The 19,324-nt window shown below is 53.3% G+C and overlaps 2 protein-coding genes across 4 annotated transcripts in view; one reads left to right on the top strand and one right to left on the bottom strand.

Moving 5' to 3' along the window:
• Window positions 1-1,343: 1,343 nt before the first annotated feature.
• OAZ2 (ornithine decarboxylase antizyme 2) lies at window positions 1,344-15,074 on the top strand. Its single transcript, XM_061999376.1, is given in 6 exon segments — window positions 1,344-1,465; window positions 4,681-4,756; window positions 4,758-4,838; window positions 9,729-9,904; window positions 12,116-12,201; window positions 13,648-15,074. Coding segments are annotated over 6 exon segments (573 nt in total). The 5' UTR covers window positions 1,344-1,445; the 3' UTR covers window positions 13,782-15,074.
• Window positions 15,075-15,647: 573 nt separating this feature from the next.
• ZNF609 (zinc finger protein 609) overlaps window positions 15,648-19,324 on the bottom strand; it is a 70,594-nt gene continuing 66,917 nt past the window's right edge. For all 3 annotated transcript variants that reach the window (XM_061999555.1, XM_061999556.1, XM_061999557.1), the window contains 4 exons: window positions 19,107-19,282; window positions 18,309-18,525; window positions 18,074-18,152; window positions 15,648-17,888 (listed from right to left, as the gene is read on the bottom strand). In XM_061999555.1, coding sequence (XP_061855539.1) covers window positions 18,079-18,152; window positions 18,309-18,525; window positions 19,107-19,282 — 467 coding nt within the window. In that variant the 3' untranslated portion in view covers window positions 15,648-17,888; window positions 18,074-18,078. The remainder of the gene's footprint in view (window positions 17,889-18,073; window positions 18,153-18,308; window positions 18,526-19,106; window positions 19,283-19,324) is intronic.

The following is a 19,324-nucleotide window of genomic DNA, read 5'->3' as shown; positions in this document are numbered from 1 at the left end:
AAATAATATCGTGTACATTCCAGATTCCCGAACAACAATCGCCAGAGAAGCCTGCACTGTGGGAAAGTCTCAGCTCGCTTTTCCTGGGTATTATAAATAGCATTACGGCTGCAAGCAGGGCTTTAAATGCGGAGGAAGGGGGGAAAGGCCATTTAATGGGCTCTGTTTGAACTCTGGTTCTGGCTGGCATTCAGCTTTCTGCAGAACAGCTGGTCGCTTCCTGCCGGGTGAAGGACAGCCTTGCTGCGCTGGGAACCAGGAAGCCCGGGCCGAGGACTGCCTGTCAGATCCCACAGTCCACAAACCTGCCGAAGGGAATCCTGCCTTGGGCTGTCATGTATGTTACTCAGGAGGCTGCTCTGCCCCTGCCTGAGGCCAGGCCTGTGTTCTCCTAGCTGTTGCAAGGACCAGCAAGCTTGAGCCCAGAAGAGGAGGTCTGAGACTTTCCCTGGACTCCAACTTGCAGGGCTTGCACCAAAGCATCTCAAGAGCTTCTCTTCCAGCGAGCTGCTTGGTTTTTGACCCCATATGAAGGTTCAGCATCCACCAAGCTCTGCAAGACTGAAACCCGCCTGCTTCTCCGGATGTCTGATCTCTGCCCGGGCGACTGCTGCCGCCTGTTACTTGTGGCTGTGCTGTCATGGGCAACTCAGCATCCTGTCACCTACATATTCACTCCTCAGTTCTGTACTCTAGCTCCTACACAGCTGGGTTACAAGCCTCCAGTTCCTAAGGCCATCTCTTAACACCGATGTAGTTTGAACAACACATCCCAAGTGAGAGCCAGCGGCTTTTTTTCCGTAGTGGTACCAACAGGGCCCAGCACTCCGCTAATGAGTCTCACTGCTCCCGAACCTCTTTTCTCACCTCTTCAGAAAGAGGTAAAATGCCTCCAGAAGCATTTAAAGGGCCCCGGCCTCCCCCGCCGTAAGAAACCACGGAGACACGCGGCAGCTTCCCGCCACGGCGCCGTCGCTTCTCATCCTCCCTCAGCCCCCTGCACAGGTCGCCCGCTCCCTGCCGCCCCCGCAGGGCCGCTGCTGCCCCGGACCTGCCTCTGAGCAGAGCCAAGTGCGCCGGGCCGCACCGCGCCGGGCCGCACCGCGCCGGCCCCTGCCGCCGCCCGACCCCCGCGGACCGGCGGGCGCGCGTGCGCAGCAGCGCGGGGCGGCTTCCCACACCGCCCGGCGCGGGGCGGCTTCCCACACCGCCCGGCGCGGCGGCGGCTTCCCACACCGCCCGGCGCGGCGGCGGCTTCCCACACTGCCCGGCGCGGGGCGGGGCGGCGCGGGGCTGCGCGGGGCGGGGCGGGGCGCGGAGCGGGCGGGGCCGGGCGGCGCGCGGGCCCGCGGGCTCAGTCGGAGCGCGGCGGCGAGCGAGGGCGGCGGCGCGGAGCGGACGCGGGCAGGCGGACACGCAGACAGCTGAGCCGGAGCGAGCTGAGGATGATAAACACCCAGGACAGGTGCAGGCGTGGGGGGGTTCGCGCCGCCCCCGCCGCCGGGCCTGCCCTGCCCACCCTACCCCTGCCGCGGCCTTCCTCGCCCCTCAGAGCGGCGGCGGCCGCCGGGCTCGGGGCCGAGCGGGCGCCGAGGCGGCGACGGCCGGGTGGGAGGGCAGCTCACCGCCTTTCCGGAGTTAAAATCCCCGTCGGGGCAGTGCTTCTCCGTGAGGGGAGACCCTTGGGCGGGGTTGGGCCCCGGGGGCGGGCGGCGAGTGTCTGAGCACCCTTTTGCTAAGGGGCCTTTCGCGCCGAGGGCCCGTCCCGCCCTTCAGCGGCCCCCGCGCATCGCCGAGGAGACGTGCGGGTTTTTTCCCTGGCAGGCTGGTTACTAGCCGCCGTGAATTTACTCGATTTGTGGGTGTTTTTCTTAGCTGACCGAGTTATCTTCTGCTTTTGCTCTTTGTTTAAAGTCCCCAAAGTGTCATTTCCTGAGCCTCTTTTATACCGTGTAGATGAGAGGATGGATACACAACAGCCTCGTTTCTTGGCTGCTGCCCCGGTGGTAGATAACTTGAGCTGTGTGGTCTTCATCAGATGGTTATTTACAAGTTGCTCCTAAAATCGGGTTCCCTAATAAACAATTGGCAGTATAATATTATTACTGACTGAGCGCAAGTACATCTTTAGAGCCTGGTTTGAAAAGGGTCAAAAAACAGAAAACAGAAACAAAAAATGGAAAAATCTTCTTTTCTGTTAATGTCAAGGGAGCTGCGTGGATCCTTCTGCTTGGGCTAAGTGTTCAGTGCAAGGAACTCTCTCTCCCAAAAAAACCCAAGAAAATGTGCAGCTTTTAGACCTCAAGATGCTGATTGTCAAGGTGCTAAAGATGGCACTGGCCCTGGGGCTTCAGGTGAGAGGGCTGGTGAAGAGCAGCTGTGATGTGGTTCAAAAGTTGCCGAGTTGTCCTTGGTGCTTCCCAGGGACAAGGCACAGGGTTGAGATTGCTGGCAGCTTAGCGAGTTAAAATTATACCCACTAGCTGAAAAAAAACTCGCTTCCAGCTCCCCTTTCAGTCAAGATGCTTTTGCTTGGGAGTTCCTTCAGGGAAAGGCCCTTGGTGGTCTAAATACATCCTGTCTAAACCTAACTGCTGGAAAGGAGCTCCTTAAAAGAGGAGAGATGCTGGAAGGGAGCACAACCCTAATTTTTAAGCTATAACCAGGCTCTGTGCAGCAGTGGGCTGCTGTATGGAGGGATCAGATTTTGTCAGGCACTTGTGTGAATTTCTTCCCAGGATGCCAGTGCACATCTGCAGGAAGCGAACCCCCTTTCCATCTGTGTCCCCACCACACGAGCTCATTGCCTGCCTTGCCTGCGTGTGCTGCCCTCGGGACCCTCACTGGCTGCCACACTGCCAAGTTTGGGGGGACGGTGACAGTGTTTGGGTCTGGGCTCGGCGAAATGCCAGTGCTGCAGGCAGAGCTCAGTGGCTGAAGGGATCTGTGTTTTGACTTCTGCGTGTGCCAGAGGAAGCAAAACTGGGAAGTGTCTTGAGCTGCTTTGCATGAAAACTACTGCTTTTATTTTTTTTTCCCACAACTACACTTCATTATCCAGCTTCTCCAGGCCTTGGCCACAAGTTGGAGCGAGCTATCAATGGTACATTGTTGACTGGGGAGTGAGGGAGGAAGGAAGGGAATAACAAAGCTGCCAACAGTTTTCTGGGGGTGGGGAATGGCACAGCAAAGTGCTTTGTCATGCCTCTCGACATCTACTACTATTGAATATACACTGGTCCATTGATAGCCCCAGTCATGCTGTCAGGACTGTGTTAAACACAGAATGCCACTGAGCATGTGTGCAGAGGGCCTTGCCCTGAGACATCTTCACTGCTGCTGCTGCTCACCTTTCCTTGGTGTGTGTAAACAGCCTTTTCTCCAAGAAATGTCTGCTGTAGGTCTGTGGCACATGGGAATGCTGCTGCAGAGCATGGACTAGCAAACCTGTGGGAGGAGGAAGAATATTTGTGTTTCCTGTAGAAAGATTATTTTGGTAGGAGGTGGTAAGCCAAGTTCTTTGCAGATTCTGCCTCCTGTCATAACTGTGTTTGCAAGTTGAGTTTTGGCATTCAGAAATGCCAGATTGCAGTTGGTTTTTGCACTCTGGTGGATGTTCTGCCCTCCTATGTAACACTTTGGGTCATTCTCACAGCACGGCTCCATACTTGCTCTTTGGATACTTAAGCCGTTCTCTCTCATGGAGAGGCATTAGAGTGGAAAAACTGTGTCTTGGTAACAGCTGAAATGAAAAGTTTTAGACTAGTCAGTTGTCACTGCATCCAGAGTCTGTCCGTTATAGCCTTGCTTCCCATTCCGTGTGCTTAGGGAAAACTCTCACGGTCTCCTGTATTTTGGTGATGGTTACACAGCTTTGTGCTGGTGGGCTTCGTAATGGGAACGTTGGGGAATGACTGGTTTCTCTGCACTGATTTTGCAGGCTTTTAGAGGAACATTGTCACTGCGCTGTGCCTGAGCAAAGAGCTTGTGTGAGACTCATAAAGGAAGCATTGCTCCAGAAGTAAAATAATTTGCTTTCAGGAACTTCCTAAAAGCTGGAGCAGATATTAAACCCTGTATTCAAAGTGATCCTGAAAGACCACCTGTAGGACATCCAAACAAGCTTAGAAACTGCAAGGGAAACTTATTTTCTTGCTCTTAAAAGTAGGTCTGTGGGGTAAATTTGTGATTTTTAGGGCCGGAGTGAAGGACGCCTGCATGGTATTTCCTTTCCACGTGAAAAGCGTCGCCTCAGACACTGCAGAGTGTGTTGAAAATATCTCAAGAACCAGCCCTTTCACTCTTCCTCATTTTGAAAATGTGAAACTTAAACCTCCTTCTTCTGGATGCTGTTGATCTATTTGTAGATATTTGTCTATAGAAAATGTGTGCTCATCTGGTCATGTGTTTCCAGCCATCTGCTATTGGCAGCCTTCCAGGCGTCCCTTATTAGCATGAGGTTGCTCAGCACTCTCTGGGCTGCAAAAAGCCCCTCCTCCACTTTAACAAAACACCTCAATGTTTTTAGCATTGATGTCTGGACTCTAAAGCTCCGATTGCTGTCTCTAACCAGCCGTGGAGGAGCAGGGATACAAGTAGTTTGGGGTTAGGAGGAGCTGTAGCATCTGAAATGTGATTCCTGCTAATTTAACCTGCTGTTCTCTTTTTTTTTTCTTGCAGTAGTATTTTACCTTTGAGTAACTGTCCCCAGCTGCAGTGCTGCAGGCACATTGTTCCAGGGCCTCTGTGGTGCTCCTGATGCCCCTCACCCACTGTCGAAGATCCCCGGTGGGCGAGGGGGTGGCAGGGATCCTTCTCTTTCGGCTCTGATATATAAGGTGAGAAAGATCTGACATCTAAATAATGACCTCTGCCCGTGTTGCAACCGTGTTTGGTTCCTTTTGCAGTCTGATGGGAATAAATGCAAAGAACTCTGAGGCATGGAGTGGGAGAACTGTTAATTTTTCAGTGTGCAGTGCTCTCTCACTAAAATATCACCTGATGATTAAGAAACGAGGGATCCTTTCTCAAAGGCGTGCAGCAAAGAGTTCACTAGTCCTGTTCCCAGAAGCCTGTTGCAGCTATTGAATGCAGAGTCGGGATTATCAAAACATGAAACAACTTCTTACACGCAAAAAGAGGAAGTGGGAAGAAGAAAGGTGAAATGCAGAGAGAGTGAACAGTTGATAAGCTCCTTCTTGTGCCCTGGTCTGGAACATGAAGCTGTCGGGGCCCTGGAGCTGCCTAAACCCGTGTGTAGAGTAACCACCGCCCTCACAGAAGGGCAGGGTGGCTGTCGGCCTGTGATGGGAGCATTCCCGCAACCTGCGCCTGGGGTGAGGCAAGCCCAGGAAGGCTTGGTATCTGCAGACTTGCTCAGGTGCATGTGGATCCATGTAGCTCTCGGGTTTTGGCCATCTTCATTCTACAGGACTATTCCTTTTGACTGAGGAGACCCAGCTATTTCTCGTTGTAGAGTAATTTGCACTTGTGCAACTGTGTGTGGTGCCATGGTGGCACACATCTGCCACTCTTCTGGGACAGGGGCTGCTTTTCCACATGCCAGGAGTAAACTGCTATCAGATAAGGTAGCCTAAACATACACTCAGCTTGCAGATTTGGGAGTGTTGCCCATAGGTGTTAGACTTGATTTTTAATTACCCTGTGGGAGGTACACAGACTATGTTATGAGAAGATCCAGGCCCTTTTGGGTCACAATTACCAAAGTCTCCTCTTGAAATTCGTGAGAGAATTGCAGCCCTGGTGGCTGCTTTCAGAGGAGTTTTCTTTAGTACAGCCTTGGTGAATTTTTAGCATGTGCCTCTCCTGCTTATCGTGTGAATAAATTTCACCCTCTGTGGCCTCCTAATAACAAGGTAACATCAGCTTAACTATCGAGCTGCATTGTCACAGACCTCAAAGGGGTATGGAACCCAGAGAAGCATGAGAGCACAGCAGGCTTCCTGTCAGAGAAGGAAGATGCATCAATAGCTTCAGGAGGGCTCAGGACAAGTAATTCTGTCAGGGTACAAAAGGGATGAGAAACAGGAAACTGTGCAACTTCAACTCCTGTGGGTCAGGCCTCGCATGTGCACCAGGCAAAGTCCACAGGCAGTAAGGGAGCTCAGCGTGGGGGAGGTGCTGGCGGGAAGAATCCCAATTTGAAGATTTGGAAGGGTTTCATTTCATTATTGCCTTGAATGTGCACAGAAGCTTTTGGCAGCAGTATGGAGGCAGGGCTTCCTGCCTGTGGGGATGTCATCTAGATCACTGCAGCCCAGAAAACCAGATGTAATTCTTCCTGGGTTTATTACAGGCAAAACCTAGTAGAATCTGTCAGAAAACCATCCGCTTTTGTACCATGGCTCACCCAGACTAGACTAGGCTGTGTTATCCACTGGCTTAAAGTTGAATCATGGACAGGGGTTAACTGTGACTCTCTCAGGCACCAGCATAGCCCAGCAGTGTGTAGTTACAGCAGGCTGAGCACCTCAAGCCAGCGAGCTTCAGCCTGACCTGGAAAGGCATGTGGACCCAAAAGCTTAACTCCTTTTTCCAGCTGTTCTGGCTCAAGGCAGGACCTTTCTGATTGGGAGTGTGTAGCACAGCCCTGGAAATGAAGCAGCTGGGGCTCCCTGGAGTTGTTGGTATTTTTGTGTGAAGAGACTTGGATCCTTGGCCCTTCATCAAGGGAGCTTTCCTGGAGCTGAGAGTGCCGCAGCCATCGGCCTCAGGTTGTGCGCATGGACGTGCCCCAGCCAGCAGCCTTGGCAGGAGGTTGCAGGTGTAGCCCATGCCAACCGTAGCCTGCTTGCACGGGCTTCTGCAGTCGCTTGGCTGTGGCAAATCATAACATCCTTTCTCCTTAGCTGCCAACACTTGGGGGCCTCTCCCCGCCCTGTCCTTCCCGGGACTTCTGAGGAGTGTGGCCAGGTCAGAAAACCCTTGGGCTTGATGGATTGTAACTGAGCAGGAGCCGGTCCTTGTGGCTTTGTTTCAGCGACACGGAGCCAAGGGCCAGTGGGTTGGGCTGCTGCGTGTCTGGTGGGGTTTTTCTGCTCGTGCCAGCATGGTGGGGGATTCTGCAAGGGTGAGCTCAACCCCAACCTTTGCTGCGTAAATGGCATTTTGCTTTGAGCAGCTTCCAAAGAATTCTGGGCCACTGCTTCACAGGAACAGCTTCTCTCCTCAGCATCTTGCTGTCTCTATTTTGATGCCTAGAAATAAAACCTCAGCTGCCCAAGACAGGCTGTGAAAACAATTCCCACTGAACCAGGGGAACTGGTTCTGCTGATCCCTGCGGTTGTGCTGCCTGTGGCTGATGGGCTGGCACCCTTTGGGGACTTTTAAGTGGAAAAGCCTCACTGGGTTTAGAGTGCAGGGCATAACTTATGGTGACAGAAGGGCTAAGCCAGAAGGCTCGGAAAGCTTTTTCTCTCCTGTCACAGGCTCCCACCAGTCTTCCTGCACAAATGCATGCATGTGCCTCTCCTGCAATGTGTCAATCCCAGCCTGCTTTTCTCAACATCCTCACCCCCTTCTCTTTTTTTTTTTTTTTTCATGAAGTATAAGAAAAAAAGCATCTGTGAGCTTTTGCAGAGAAAAGAATCTTTTCTGAAACCGAGACACTTTTTGCACGGGCACAAAAAAGGCTGCTATGAAGACACTAGTCAAGGACGTGCATATAATCTCCTTGGTTTGGGGTTTTTTAAATGCACCTCTCTGGGCTCAGATCTGACTCTTGCTGTCTGACCTCACCTGAGCAACTGTCAGCAGGTTTCTTGACAGCAGGTGCAGCCACAAAACCTTCCTTCAAACTTGATGGATAAACTTATTTCCTACAGGATGTTTATTCTGACAAAATACAAACTTGTTTTTCAGCTAAACTTTGTGGGCTCTAAACAAAGGGCAGCTTCCTCTGCACTGGGTACCAGCCAGACAGTTCCTCCTTTGCAGGCAGCATTACTTTGTCACCAGCATTAACATACTCGAAGGATTCTTTGTTGCAATAGTCAAACCAAGAGGGTTCTATTTTAATAAAGCACGGAAACATGGGCTTGAGGAGCCCGGAAGGCTTCACAGCACCAGTCTGTCAGCCATGCTTACATTTTCATAGCTTCAGACACCTACACAAAAGCATCTGCTTGAAGAGCAGCAATACCAGGAGGCCTCCTTACTGGGCACCACAGGCTACTGGTGTGTTCCTGCTGTCCATCTTTTCAATGCTGCTTCCCTGCAGATCCAAACTGGACTGAGTTTTCTTTGTGTGTTCTGGCCAGAGATGAGCATATGCCACTACAAAGCCTTTGTTAAACCTTCTCTTGTGAGGGGCTGTCTTTCTGCAGCCATGTCACTTGTTTCATTGCCAGTCCACCTGATCATCAGCAGATCAGAGCTCTTAATGTGCTGTGGAATTAATCACCCTGTTAAGATGTCTGGAGACTGTAGGGTCACTCACCGAAGGACCTGGTGGAGTGAACCAGCTCCTGCTGAGGCTGTTGAGAGAGGGACACCTGGCTGGTCCAGGAATGGAGCAGAGATGACTCCTAATGTCTGCTTTATTTCTGCCCTTCAAAGCTGTGCAGGTAACTTGGTAAACATGATGAGGGAATGAGGAAGCAGGAGCCTGTAACCAAGCAGGTGGGAACATTTCAGCTTCCTCTGCAGTTGGCCACGTTAACTTGGGAACTTAATTAATTTGTTGTTTCACTGGAGCTCTCTGCAATGACATGTGGAAATGATTTCTGGGCAAGCCAACTGCCTGCAAAAGTGGTCAGGAGAAGGAATAGAGTTTTAACCATGGAATTGTTTTCAGGGAACCACCAAGCTAAATCCAAGCAGTCTACACGCTTTGCATTCCAGCTCAGTACCGGAGGGACTACATGTAGGTTTGTGGTCTCTGGAAGCAACCCCCTCACAGTGTTCAACCCTCCTGTCTGTTCTGGAGTTCTCTCTGTGCTACACATTGTACTCCCTTAGACCAGCAGGCAAACCATTTGCTGTACCAGTCGGTTGTAAAAGCTGAGAAAGCAGCTTGCGGTTATCCCTTAAACAACAAGGCTGTGTCAGAGATTGGGGAGAATTGGTCAGACTGTGGCAGCAGATGCTCTCCCAGCTCATCGGTTCGAGCCATCCTCTCTTAAGAGTAGTTCACAAACCTCTCAAAGCTGTGGCTGCAGCCTGCAGCACATGGACAGACCCTCACTACTCAGAAATGTAATATCATGCAAAACTACATTCCCTTGACAGGAAAACACAACTAGAAAATCACCCCGAGGCCTGAGCACATGTCGTGGTGAGTCCCTGAGCCGATAAAAAGGGGATGGGAATCGAAAATGTTCATAGTAAAGCTTTAATACCATTTATTTTGCATTTGCTTTCTCTGTCTGCTTTTGCCTGTCTCATAACTTGGACTTTACTTTTTTGTTCTGCATTTTTGTATTGTTAGACTAAAAGCAGGTAATTACAAGTAATTAGGGACATTAGCTCTTAACAACTTGTTAAGCCCAGTGAGCCAGGGCAAGGCTCACAGGATGGGTTTCGGTGAGGGCTGAAACTCTGGATACACCAGTCTGTAAGGGCTGATCCTTGTCAGGAGGGTCCTCTAGGTGCAAATGCAGTCCCTCCACATGCTCATTTGAGCACAACGTCTACATTTCTGGTCTGGAAGCTCCTGAATGGTTTTCTTTAAAGCAGATTTCATGTGCTTTCCTCCCTCCTCTGTGCAGGACGAGAAGATCACTGTTAACCAAGATGTCCCGGTGCATGAAGGGAAGCCTCATATTGTCCACTTCCAGTACAAGGTCACAGAGGTGAAGACCTCTTCCTGGGACGCAGTGCTCTCTAACCAGAGCCTCTTTGTGGAAATCCCTGACGGATTATTAGCTGATGGAAGCAAAGAAGGGTAAGTCCAGGACCCCAGAGCTGTGTCCATGGCTCCCCAGGGAGCAGGACTTTGCTTACGTGATTGGTGCTGGGTGTGGGGAGAACAGACTGTTCCTGGTTGTGAATCCAAAGTGCGCCCTGACTCCCTCGGCTTCAGAGAACTGCACTCCTGTTAGCCCTCCATGCCTATATTTTTGATCCCTGGTGACCATTTCAGATGGGTTACTGGGTTTTGAGTCTCTATGCTAATGAAAAAGAAGCAGTAAAGTAACAGAGTGATTTTTTGTTTTGTTTTGTCACGCTTTGGTATAGAAAATCCAGAAGCCCTTCTCCAGCATTTTAGGGTTTTCATTTCAGCTGGCCACTTTTTTGGCAAGCTGGTTTTGGCAAGCGTTTTCCTCTCAGGGGAAACAGAGCACATCAGTGTAACAGAGGTTTTTCTTATTAGGAGGTGTATCTGCCCTTGGAGCGCTGCCTCACAGGCACTAGGCTTTGCCAGAATCTCTTGATTTTCCTCCATTGGCAGAATATGATCATGTTTTGTCCAGACAGCTCAGCTCTGGGAGTTTGTGTAAATGTGGCTTCCGAGGTAGCTACTTCTTGCCAAGTGCTTTGCAGAGATCTTCTGCTGGCAGGGAGCACTGCAGCGTGGATGTGCCTTTACTGGCTTCCTCTACAGAGCTCTCTGAAGTCCTCCTAAAGCTCCAAGTAGGCTTCATCCCTCAATGACACTAGCTAATTAAGAAAAAAATCCACCCTCTTGTTGAGCACCTTCAGCAAGTGCTGGTGTTCGTGCTGTCTCACATCTGTCTCATTTGACTCTGAGTCCAGGTAATTGTTTAATTCCTTCAGTGGGGCCATAAATCTTGTAGCTGTCCAAGTGCCCGCTGCCCTGGGAGCGGATTCTCCTGGTTGGGTATTTATCTATCCGTGGCACTGTGACTTAAAGCGCAATTTTGCACGATTATTTTTAGCTAGGTAAAACAGCCTAGCAGAGGCTAAAATTAAAATAGTTAATTACCATATTAACAAAGCATTCTCAAATTTAATCTCCCTGTGCTGCGGCCTCACTGGCTGCTCTTTAATGAGGTGTCAGCTCAAGCCCTGTTTGTCAGGACTCGAGCAGCCTTGGAACCAGGGATACCCCTGGGGCTTTGAGAGGGGCTGATGCAGCACTGCTGCCATCAAGAGGTGGCAGAAATAATCTTACTGAAAAGGCAGGAAGCACAGGTTTAGCTCATGTCAGGTGTGCCACCCAGCTGGGGTGGGTAGGAAGCAGCCTGGCCAAGACATGTGCTTCCTCAGGGATGGTTGTGTTGTCTTTTCTGCCTGGCCTGAGCTCACACTGGGCACTGGTGAGGCTGTGTTTTCAAGTGCAAAGTTCAGTTTTGAGCCCCTCGCTACAAGACTGACACTGAGAGGCGGGAGCGTGTCCCAGAGATGGGCCCTGGAGCTGGGAAAAGGTCTGGAGCTGCAGTGTGAGGAGTAGCTGAGGGCCTTGGGGGTGTTCAGCCTCGAGAAAAGGAGGCTTAGGGAGACCTTCTCACTCTAGCCAACTCCCTGACAGGAGACTGGGGCTGAGGGCAGTCAGTCTCTGCTCCCAAGCAACAGGACAAAGGGGAAATGGCCTCAGGTTGCACCAGGGGAGGTTTAGATTGGAAATTGCAAACAATTTCTTCCCCAAAAGGGCTGTCAAGTCCTGGCACAGGCTGCCCAGGGCCATGGTGGAGTCTCCATCTCTGGAGGGATTCCAAAGCTGTGTAGTTGTGGCTGAGGGATGTGGGTTAATGGAGGTTGTGGCAGTGCTGAGGGAATGGTTGGACTCAATGAGCTTAAAGGTCTTTTCAAACCTCAACAATTCTGTGATAAAGCACAAAACTCTGAGATCCTCTTGTGTGTGCTGCCAGTGGAGAGATGTCACCTGGCTCAGGATCTGCTGCAACATTCAGCTTCCTGCACACAAAGGCCCCATGTACACAACCCCAGGCTGGTGGGGATGGGCACGCACTGCTGAGGACCATGACTTGGTGTGAGGATAGCTCTGGGTTCTGCAGGGCTGGAGAGCCAGGCAGGAAGCCCATTGTTTCAGCACCCATCGCTCACTGGATGGGGGCTGTAAACAAGTCGTCTTTCTGCCCAAAAACATACAACCAGTTGATAATGCTCTGAGGCTTCCTCAGGATGGGACTTCCTACAGCTGATTGTCTTTCATCTTCCTCCTCCTTGGCAGGTTATCAGCACTGCTGGAGTTTGCTGAAGAAAAAATGAAAGTAAGCTATGTCTTTATTTGCTTCAGGAAAAGCAGAGAAGACCGAGGTGAGAACTCATCCCTGCTGTCAGGTTTGCTCCCCAGATCTAACCTGGCGCTGCACCAATTCCGGTGGAGCTGCAGCCCTGCTCTGTGGGATGCTCCCCGGTGCAGTGGTTGTTCCCTGCATCACTCCCACGGCATTCCTGGCTGTTAGAAACAGCTGCTTGTGGAGGAAATGATCTTTTATTGAGACCAAGGGAGAGAGGGAGTATTTTGGTTTCTCAAGCAGATACGCTTTGCTGTCCTGTGAAGTTGTCACCGGGTCTCTCCTGCAGAAAGCTGCTTCTGAAGTACACGGGAGTATTTTTTTGTTGCCCGGAAATTGGTTAATACTTCCCCTTTGGTAAGGAGTGAAGATTTCCATTTGGCACCAGGCTTCTGGGGTTTGAGAGGAAAAACCGGAGAGAAGGTGCTGTGTGGGAAATGAGCACTGAGAGCTTGTTGCCCTGAAGTTCCTTTGCTTTTTAAAGATCTCCTGGCATTTTTGCCCTCCGTAGCTTTGCTGACCCCTCAGTAATCCTGCAGATGCCCACGGCTTAGGGGTCTAAAGATAGACATGTTGGGTGAGCGATTACAGCATGGAAGCTCAGGGAGCTTTGTGGTGAGGTACCGGGCTACAGATGCCTCACTTGGCATCTCAGCAGACGTGACGTGTAAGCGAGGACTTGCTGCGGCAGGAGTTCAGCCCTTCCTTCTGCACTCCCTCCTTGCCAGCTGTACTGCCCATTCTGAGGCACAGCACGTGGCTGCCACTAAGCTGCCTGGGCCCAGGGAGGTGGCATGCATATTATGGTGCTCAGAATGATTTCCTGGTGAAGCTCTGGCTGCGATGTCCCCAGTGCCACCAGTTGTGCAGGGGCTGAGTACCACACCTGGCTGTACGGGGATTTGGGTTCAAGACAACAAATTATCTCTTGCTCTTGGACCTGGCTGCTTTGAGTTCTGGAGCACTCCACACCCTGGCTCCTTCTCTCTGCAGACAGAATTTAGTGCTATCTGGAAAAAATATATAGGAGGTCCTCTTGCAGGACTGTTGGGTGGGTGGAAGCTAGTCATCTGAGGGTGTGGTTGAGAGATGCTGCACGGGGCAACTATCAAGGGTCACAAGGGAGGTGGTGGTTTACCAAGCAAGTGCACATCAGCTCACTGCTATGCGTCCAGCCTGACCCTGCTCTGAATGGTTCCACATCAGCTGTGGTGGTTTCCTGAGGGCTGTGCCCTGTGGGGCTGAGCTCTTCCCAAGTTTCCACTGAGTGGCAGGCCCTCATGGAGACAGCTGTGGTGAATGCAGGAGACAAAATCTCCTCGGGAGGGCTGCAGAGTCAAGCAGTCCTGTGCAAGGAGCTCTGGATGTCCTCACAGAGCATGTTCAGTGTGTGTTGATTTCCATGGCTTCAGAGGTGACAAAGAGGCTTATTCTGGGCAGTAACAGGTTTCCTTCTCTTTGGTAGCTCCGCTCCTGAAGACATTTAGCTTCTTGGGCTTTGAAATCGTGAGGCCTGGTCATCCCTCTGTCCCGTCACGGCCCGACGTGATGTTCATGGTGTATCCCCTGAATCAGAACTCTTCATCTGATGAAGAATAGCTGCAGCAGGGGGACTCCAGTGTGACCCGAAAATGCTGTTGAGGGGAGAGAGGGTTACACCTCCTTTCTTGAGGGAAGGGAAACCAAGCTTCTGTTGGACTGACCCTGCATTTCTCATTGTTAGATTGGCCTGTGTATCCTCAGAGTTGACTATCTCATTGAAATGTGTTGCCTAGAGAACTATATATACACACATGTAATCACCAAATAGTAAGTGGAGGATGTCTCTGAAGGGGCGTAGGAGCCGTGGCTGTGGGCGGCGTGGCCCTGCACGGCAGCACCGCGGTAGATGCAGCATCGACTCCTTGACCTCTAAACCCGTGTTGGCCCTCTCTCCGCTGTGCTCGTCTGACAGACTGCCTCGGTGGTTTTCACTCAGGACTCTCCAGTAGGAGGCCTGTCTGGCTGTTAGGCACCCGGAGGAGACGTGCCTGAGTTTAACCTTTAACACTACGTGACGCCCCTGAGTCTCTGCGTGGGGCGGCTGATGCTGTTTTAACTGGGCTAACCCCTTTTCATTTTTTTCCTTTATAAACCTTTTGCTCTTCCAGCTTTTGTTTCAAGCAGTCTTAACTCTGTTCCATGTTACCACTGCACTATCACAGCGTTCAATAAAAGGGGCATTCAGATGAACTTCACACAGGTGGGGCTGCTTATTTGGAAGGGAGTTCTGGTGGGCCGTGTGGTTTCAGAGGGTGGGGTGAGCATTGGGAGCAGGACGCCTGCTCTGAGGAACGGCTCTGTACGGGGCCGCGATGCTTGTGCTGGTCCAGAGAGGCAAAAAAGCTGATGCTTTGATCCTCTATCCCAGGATGGGTACAGGGGCAGGTCCAGGGCTCTCACCTCTCTCCTTCCTCCTTACTTTTCCAGAGGGGTGACCTCAAACACAGCCTGACAGCTGTATCCAAACCCAAGTGTGTGTAGGGCCAGCAGCACTGGGATGCTCTGTCTAGGGGCTTGCCCCATGGAGCTGCAGAGCCAGCTCACATCGCAGCCCTCCCGCTGTGGTGCTGGAGGAGACTGCTCCTGCCCCTGGGCTGTGGGGATGGGACATAGATGACTCTGTGGGAAGCGCCAGAGGAGCAGGGCTGGGTTTATACCCGAGCTCCTTTCCTGGCTGCTTGTGTGTGGAGCTGTCTGTGTGTGCCTTGTCATGCTCTCGCCCTTCTGTGGAGGATTTTGTTACAAGCTGAAGCCAAGCTATTCCATACAGGGCACAGGCAGTGTCGTTCAGTTTGGGGGGAGCACTGGGGCTGGGATGCAAGTTTGTGTGAATAAATATTCTTAAAAGTTTGTGTGTCTCTCTCTCTGCTCATTCCCCTCCATTGAAAGGGCTGGTGGCTCTGCTCCCTCCTTGTCAAGGTGTTACCTCCTGAACCTGGTTTAAACCTGCAGCTGTGCTCATGGGACCCCTCTGCCCTGGCTCGTGGCATGGTGCTGGCTGTGCCTCTGCACCAGGCCCTGTCCCTCCTGTCCTTGCTCCAGGGGCAGACAGTGGAGACCTGGCCCCTCTTCCCCAGCTCAAATAACACCAAATTCTACTCCTGCTCGCGTTCTGTCCCTCCTTGTCACTCCTTCCCTTGGGCTGGTGGGTTCCTCCCAGGGCACTTTCACACCCTCCAGGGCCTGGCTGCCACCCCACAGCGCTCCTCTGCTGCCACCTCCCCAACAGGGCCACCCCACTGCAGCTTCACTGGCCACTGACAGGCTTGACATCATGAGCAGTATGTGTGCTGAAGCCCTCACAGACTCTTGAGAGATGGGGAACCTACCCCCTGCCACCCCCCAAAAAATCACTGGCCACAGCTTTGGAGGGGACAAAGGACCAGAGTTTGGGGAGCAGGAAGAAAAAGCGACCCTCACAGGTTTGTGATTGTCTCTTAAAAAGATTTATTCTCTCTCCTTGCCCAAATGTACAGAGGCAAGAAGAGTACAGTTTGTATATATATATATTTTTATATATATATATATATATATATAAAAAAACAAGGAACTTGGTAATAATGTACACTTTACAGAGGGTAGAACCAGGAAGACTGAAATGAAACCCAACACAGCAACGTCAATGGAAACAAGACCTAAAATCACCAAGGGGCTGAGGGCTGGTGGCCGCCCACGGGCTGGGGAACCCAGGCAGTGCTGCGGGGCCGGGCCACCCACACTGCACATGGACTGACCAGGAAACCCCTCAGAAACCTCACACCTCAAACCTATTCTGCATAAACCGTTGTTTCATTTAACACCTAAAGGGAGACTTAACCGGGACCCAACTGGGAAGGTGGGAAGCAGCCCCCTTCAATGGCCAACAGAGCCTATGACATAACCTACACCCCAGACAGCCTCCTCTGCGCCCCCAAAGGCATGGGTGGGCCGGGCTGTGCCAGGAGCCAGGCTCTGCCCGAGCGGCCCAGGCTGGAGCAGCAGACGGGACGCTCCTCCCCGGGTGGGATTTGGGGCTCCCCCGTCACCCCAACCCCTCCAGTCCTCAGCCCCGGGGCTGCGCGTGGCTCCACTGCTCGGTGTCGCCTGCCCTGTGTGCGGGGAGCGTGCGGGACACGCAGCACATCCCCTGCAAAGACAATGATGAGCAGAAGAAAAACGAGTCGAACAACACAAGCTGGGCCGAGACCAGTGAGTGCCTCCTTTCCAACTGGGTAAAGTGGGATGGGCTGGGGTGGGGAAACAGGGAAAGAAAACAAAACCCAAAACAACAGTTTTCAAACAATTGCTTTTTACAGTATGTACAGAGCCCAGCGGGCAAAGCATCCCGGTACAGCCGCCCCTCGGGGCCGGGTGCGACACGGACACGGAGACACAACCGACACCAATGGCCTCCCCATGCTGCCCCAGCCAGGCAGTGGGTGAGAGCTGGGGCAGTCTGGCTGCTGCGGGGCCGAGGTAGAGCATTGGCCCAGGGCAGAGCCGCTCTGGGGCTGGGGGCAGAGGACCAGAAAGCCCCTGCCCTCTGGCGCAGGGGAGCAGCCGGGAGCAGGGACCAACTTCCTCCAGGGCCTCAGACTGAACCCTGGTGTGAGGCTGGAGTGGAGGGGACCAGCATGGCTTGAAGTGCCCCTGGCAGAGTCTAAGTGTGCTTGTTCCTCGCTGGGCTCTGCCCATGGCGACCTTAAAAGCAGAAGGTGGATGCAAAGGGAAGCTGCAACCCTCATGCCCCTCCACACCAAGTAGGATGTGCTGCCCTGGGGTTTGGGGAACATGTGGCGGGAGGCCGAGGAAAGGCTGGGAGTTTGAAGAGTCACAGCTCAGAAACCAATTGAAAAGCCTCAGGCATGAGCTTCAGGCAGGTCAGGACCCAGCAAAGCACTGGGAGGAACCCTGGCAGCAGGCTGGCGTCAGGTACAGCTCCCAGCACCGTGCCCAGACACCTGGAGCTTTGTCAGGGCCAAGAGCAGTACCCAGCTCCCCGAGCCCACCCCTCCAGCCATCAGTAACGTGCCAGTGACTCCTGCCCACACAGGCACAGAGCAGCGGGTGCTTTGGGACGCAGAACGGGCCGTGGGACTGGGAGGGGGTACCCCTCACACACAGCATACCCCCATGCCTCACAGTCGCCTCCAGTCAGACTGACACCCACCCCCAGGCTTGCACCCCTGCCCCCAACACCCACCTTAGCCCTGCATGAGCCAGTCCTTCCCTTCCTGAGCCTCTGGCTCTGGGGCAGGCTCAGCCCCACGCTGTGAGCCTCAGTGAGGAACAGGCAGGAGGTAGCAACCCCCAGCCCCCAGTCCCAGGGCGCACAGCCCCATCATGAAGGGGGGTGGCAGAGTCCCAAATCCAGCGAGAAACCTCAGTGCTTCTGTTTCCTCTTCATATGCATCAGGCAGGCGGGTCGCCTCCATCCCCAGCACCAGTGCCTGGTAGAATAAATATTTCCGCAGGTACCAGCTCACCCAAAGGGAAGGATGTGGAGGGGGCAGTTAGTGTGTCCGATGGGGTTGGGGGCAGGACAGAGTCTGCCTCGGATCATGACAGGAACGTCGAGCAGAACAATTAACACCATTCAACTGATGTCTAAAGGAGTCTCTAGCGCTTCCCCATGTGAGCCAGTCACATGTCTCGTACAGCCCAGGTGTCCCGGTGCATCACGTCCTGCCACGACCCAAGGTCAAGTCAGCTCCCACCGCCGCCAGCAGCCCCGTGAGCCCTGGGGTGATGGGCAAATCCCAAACCCTCTGCCCTCGAGGGCACTCTCGGCCCGGCCACCTCTGCCCCAGCCCAGTTGACTGCGGGAGAAGCAGGGTGGCCATGCCGGTGCCACAGGAAGAGAGCCTTACCGTTCTCACCTCCGGGGAGGCGGGTACAGGGAGGGTGCGGAGCCTTGCTGGCTGGCAACAATGGCTGTGGAGGAGAGACCTGCAGGGGAGAAGCAGTGTCAGAAGCCAGCAGCCTGGGCTGGGCACCCAGCTGGGCCAAGGGACGCTGGGAAATGAAGCTCTGCGCAAGGGCTGGCGCTGCCCAAAGGTGGCTGCAGCTCCTCCGCAGCCCCTGCGCCACAGCTGCGGTTCCTACCTGTTGCATAGGGCAGGTTGTACTGCGCCGGCAGCAGCGAGTAACCGAGGTGGTGGTGGTGGTGGTGCGTGGAGAGCAGGCGCTGCGAGGGCGAGGTGCGGGGCCGGTCAGCACTCCTCTCTGCCCCGCCGGCTCCTCCGACGCTGCTGCAGCCCCCACCTCCCCCTACCACCCCGCAGCCACCGCGGTCCCGCTCCTGAGATGTCTTCTCACTTATCTGGAGAGGAGAAAGCAGACACTGAGGGACGTGTCCAACCACCTCAGCGCACAGGCCAGCCTTGACACGTGTCAGGGGCTCCAGGCTGCCCCACCAGGATGACATTCTCCTGCCTCTGAACAAGGGCTCCCCGTGATGCCACTGGGAAATGGCCAGTGAGCAGCCCAAAAGTGGCGGGGAGGATGCAGGTCTTATTTGAAGACAGCTCTTTCATCACTGTCTCAAAGCAGTGTCTCCCAGCTCAGCCCAGAAGGAGCTTTGTGACCCCACACGGCTGTGGGCTGGAGACAGCTCCTGTGCCCTACATATAGGCCCTGGGGCTGAGGATAAAAATTAGCCGGTTGCTGCAGGGCTGAAAGGAGCCCCAGCGCCTCTCTGGGCCAGCCCTGCTCACGGATTTGGCCTGGCCATCCCAAAGGGGTTGTGTTGTGGGGTTACTCCATGGCCTCAAGTCTCCTACACAGCAGGAACAGGCAAAAACCCATGGCAGGCAGAGCAGGTCAAGGCTGGTTACAGGACCTAGGGTGTGTCCCAAAGCTCGTGCACAGGGCTGGCAAAGCCAGCACCTTCCTGACCCTCACCGTTGGCGATTTGCTCTTGTAGTGGCTGGCATGCTGCTGCAGGATGTCCAGGGCCTTGGACTCCGAGCTGGATTTACAGCTCACACTGGGGCTGGCTCGGGACTTGTCGCCGTCGTCACTCCCAGAGGCCTTGCTCCCATATGGGGAGAAGGAATAGCTGGAGGGGAGGTACGATCCTGGGTAGGAGGAGAAAAAGCAGTCAGGGCACAAGGATTCCA

Source organism: Colius striatus, chromosome 7, assembly GCF_028858725.1.
Source record: "Colius striatus isolate bColStr4 chromosome 7, bColStr4.1.hap1, whole genome shotgun sequence".
NCBI classification, from domain to species: Eukaryota; Metazoa; Chordata; class Aves; order Coliiformes; family Coliidae; genus Colius; species Colius striatus.
Note: the sequence above shows the minus strand (reverse complement) of the source record. Positions and strands in the feature narration are given on the sequence as shown.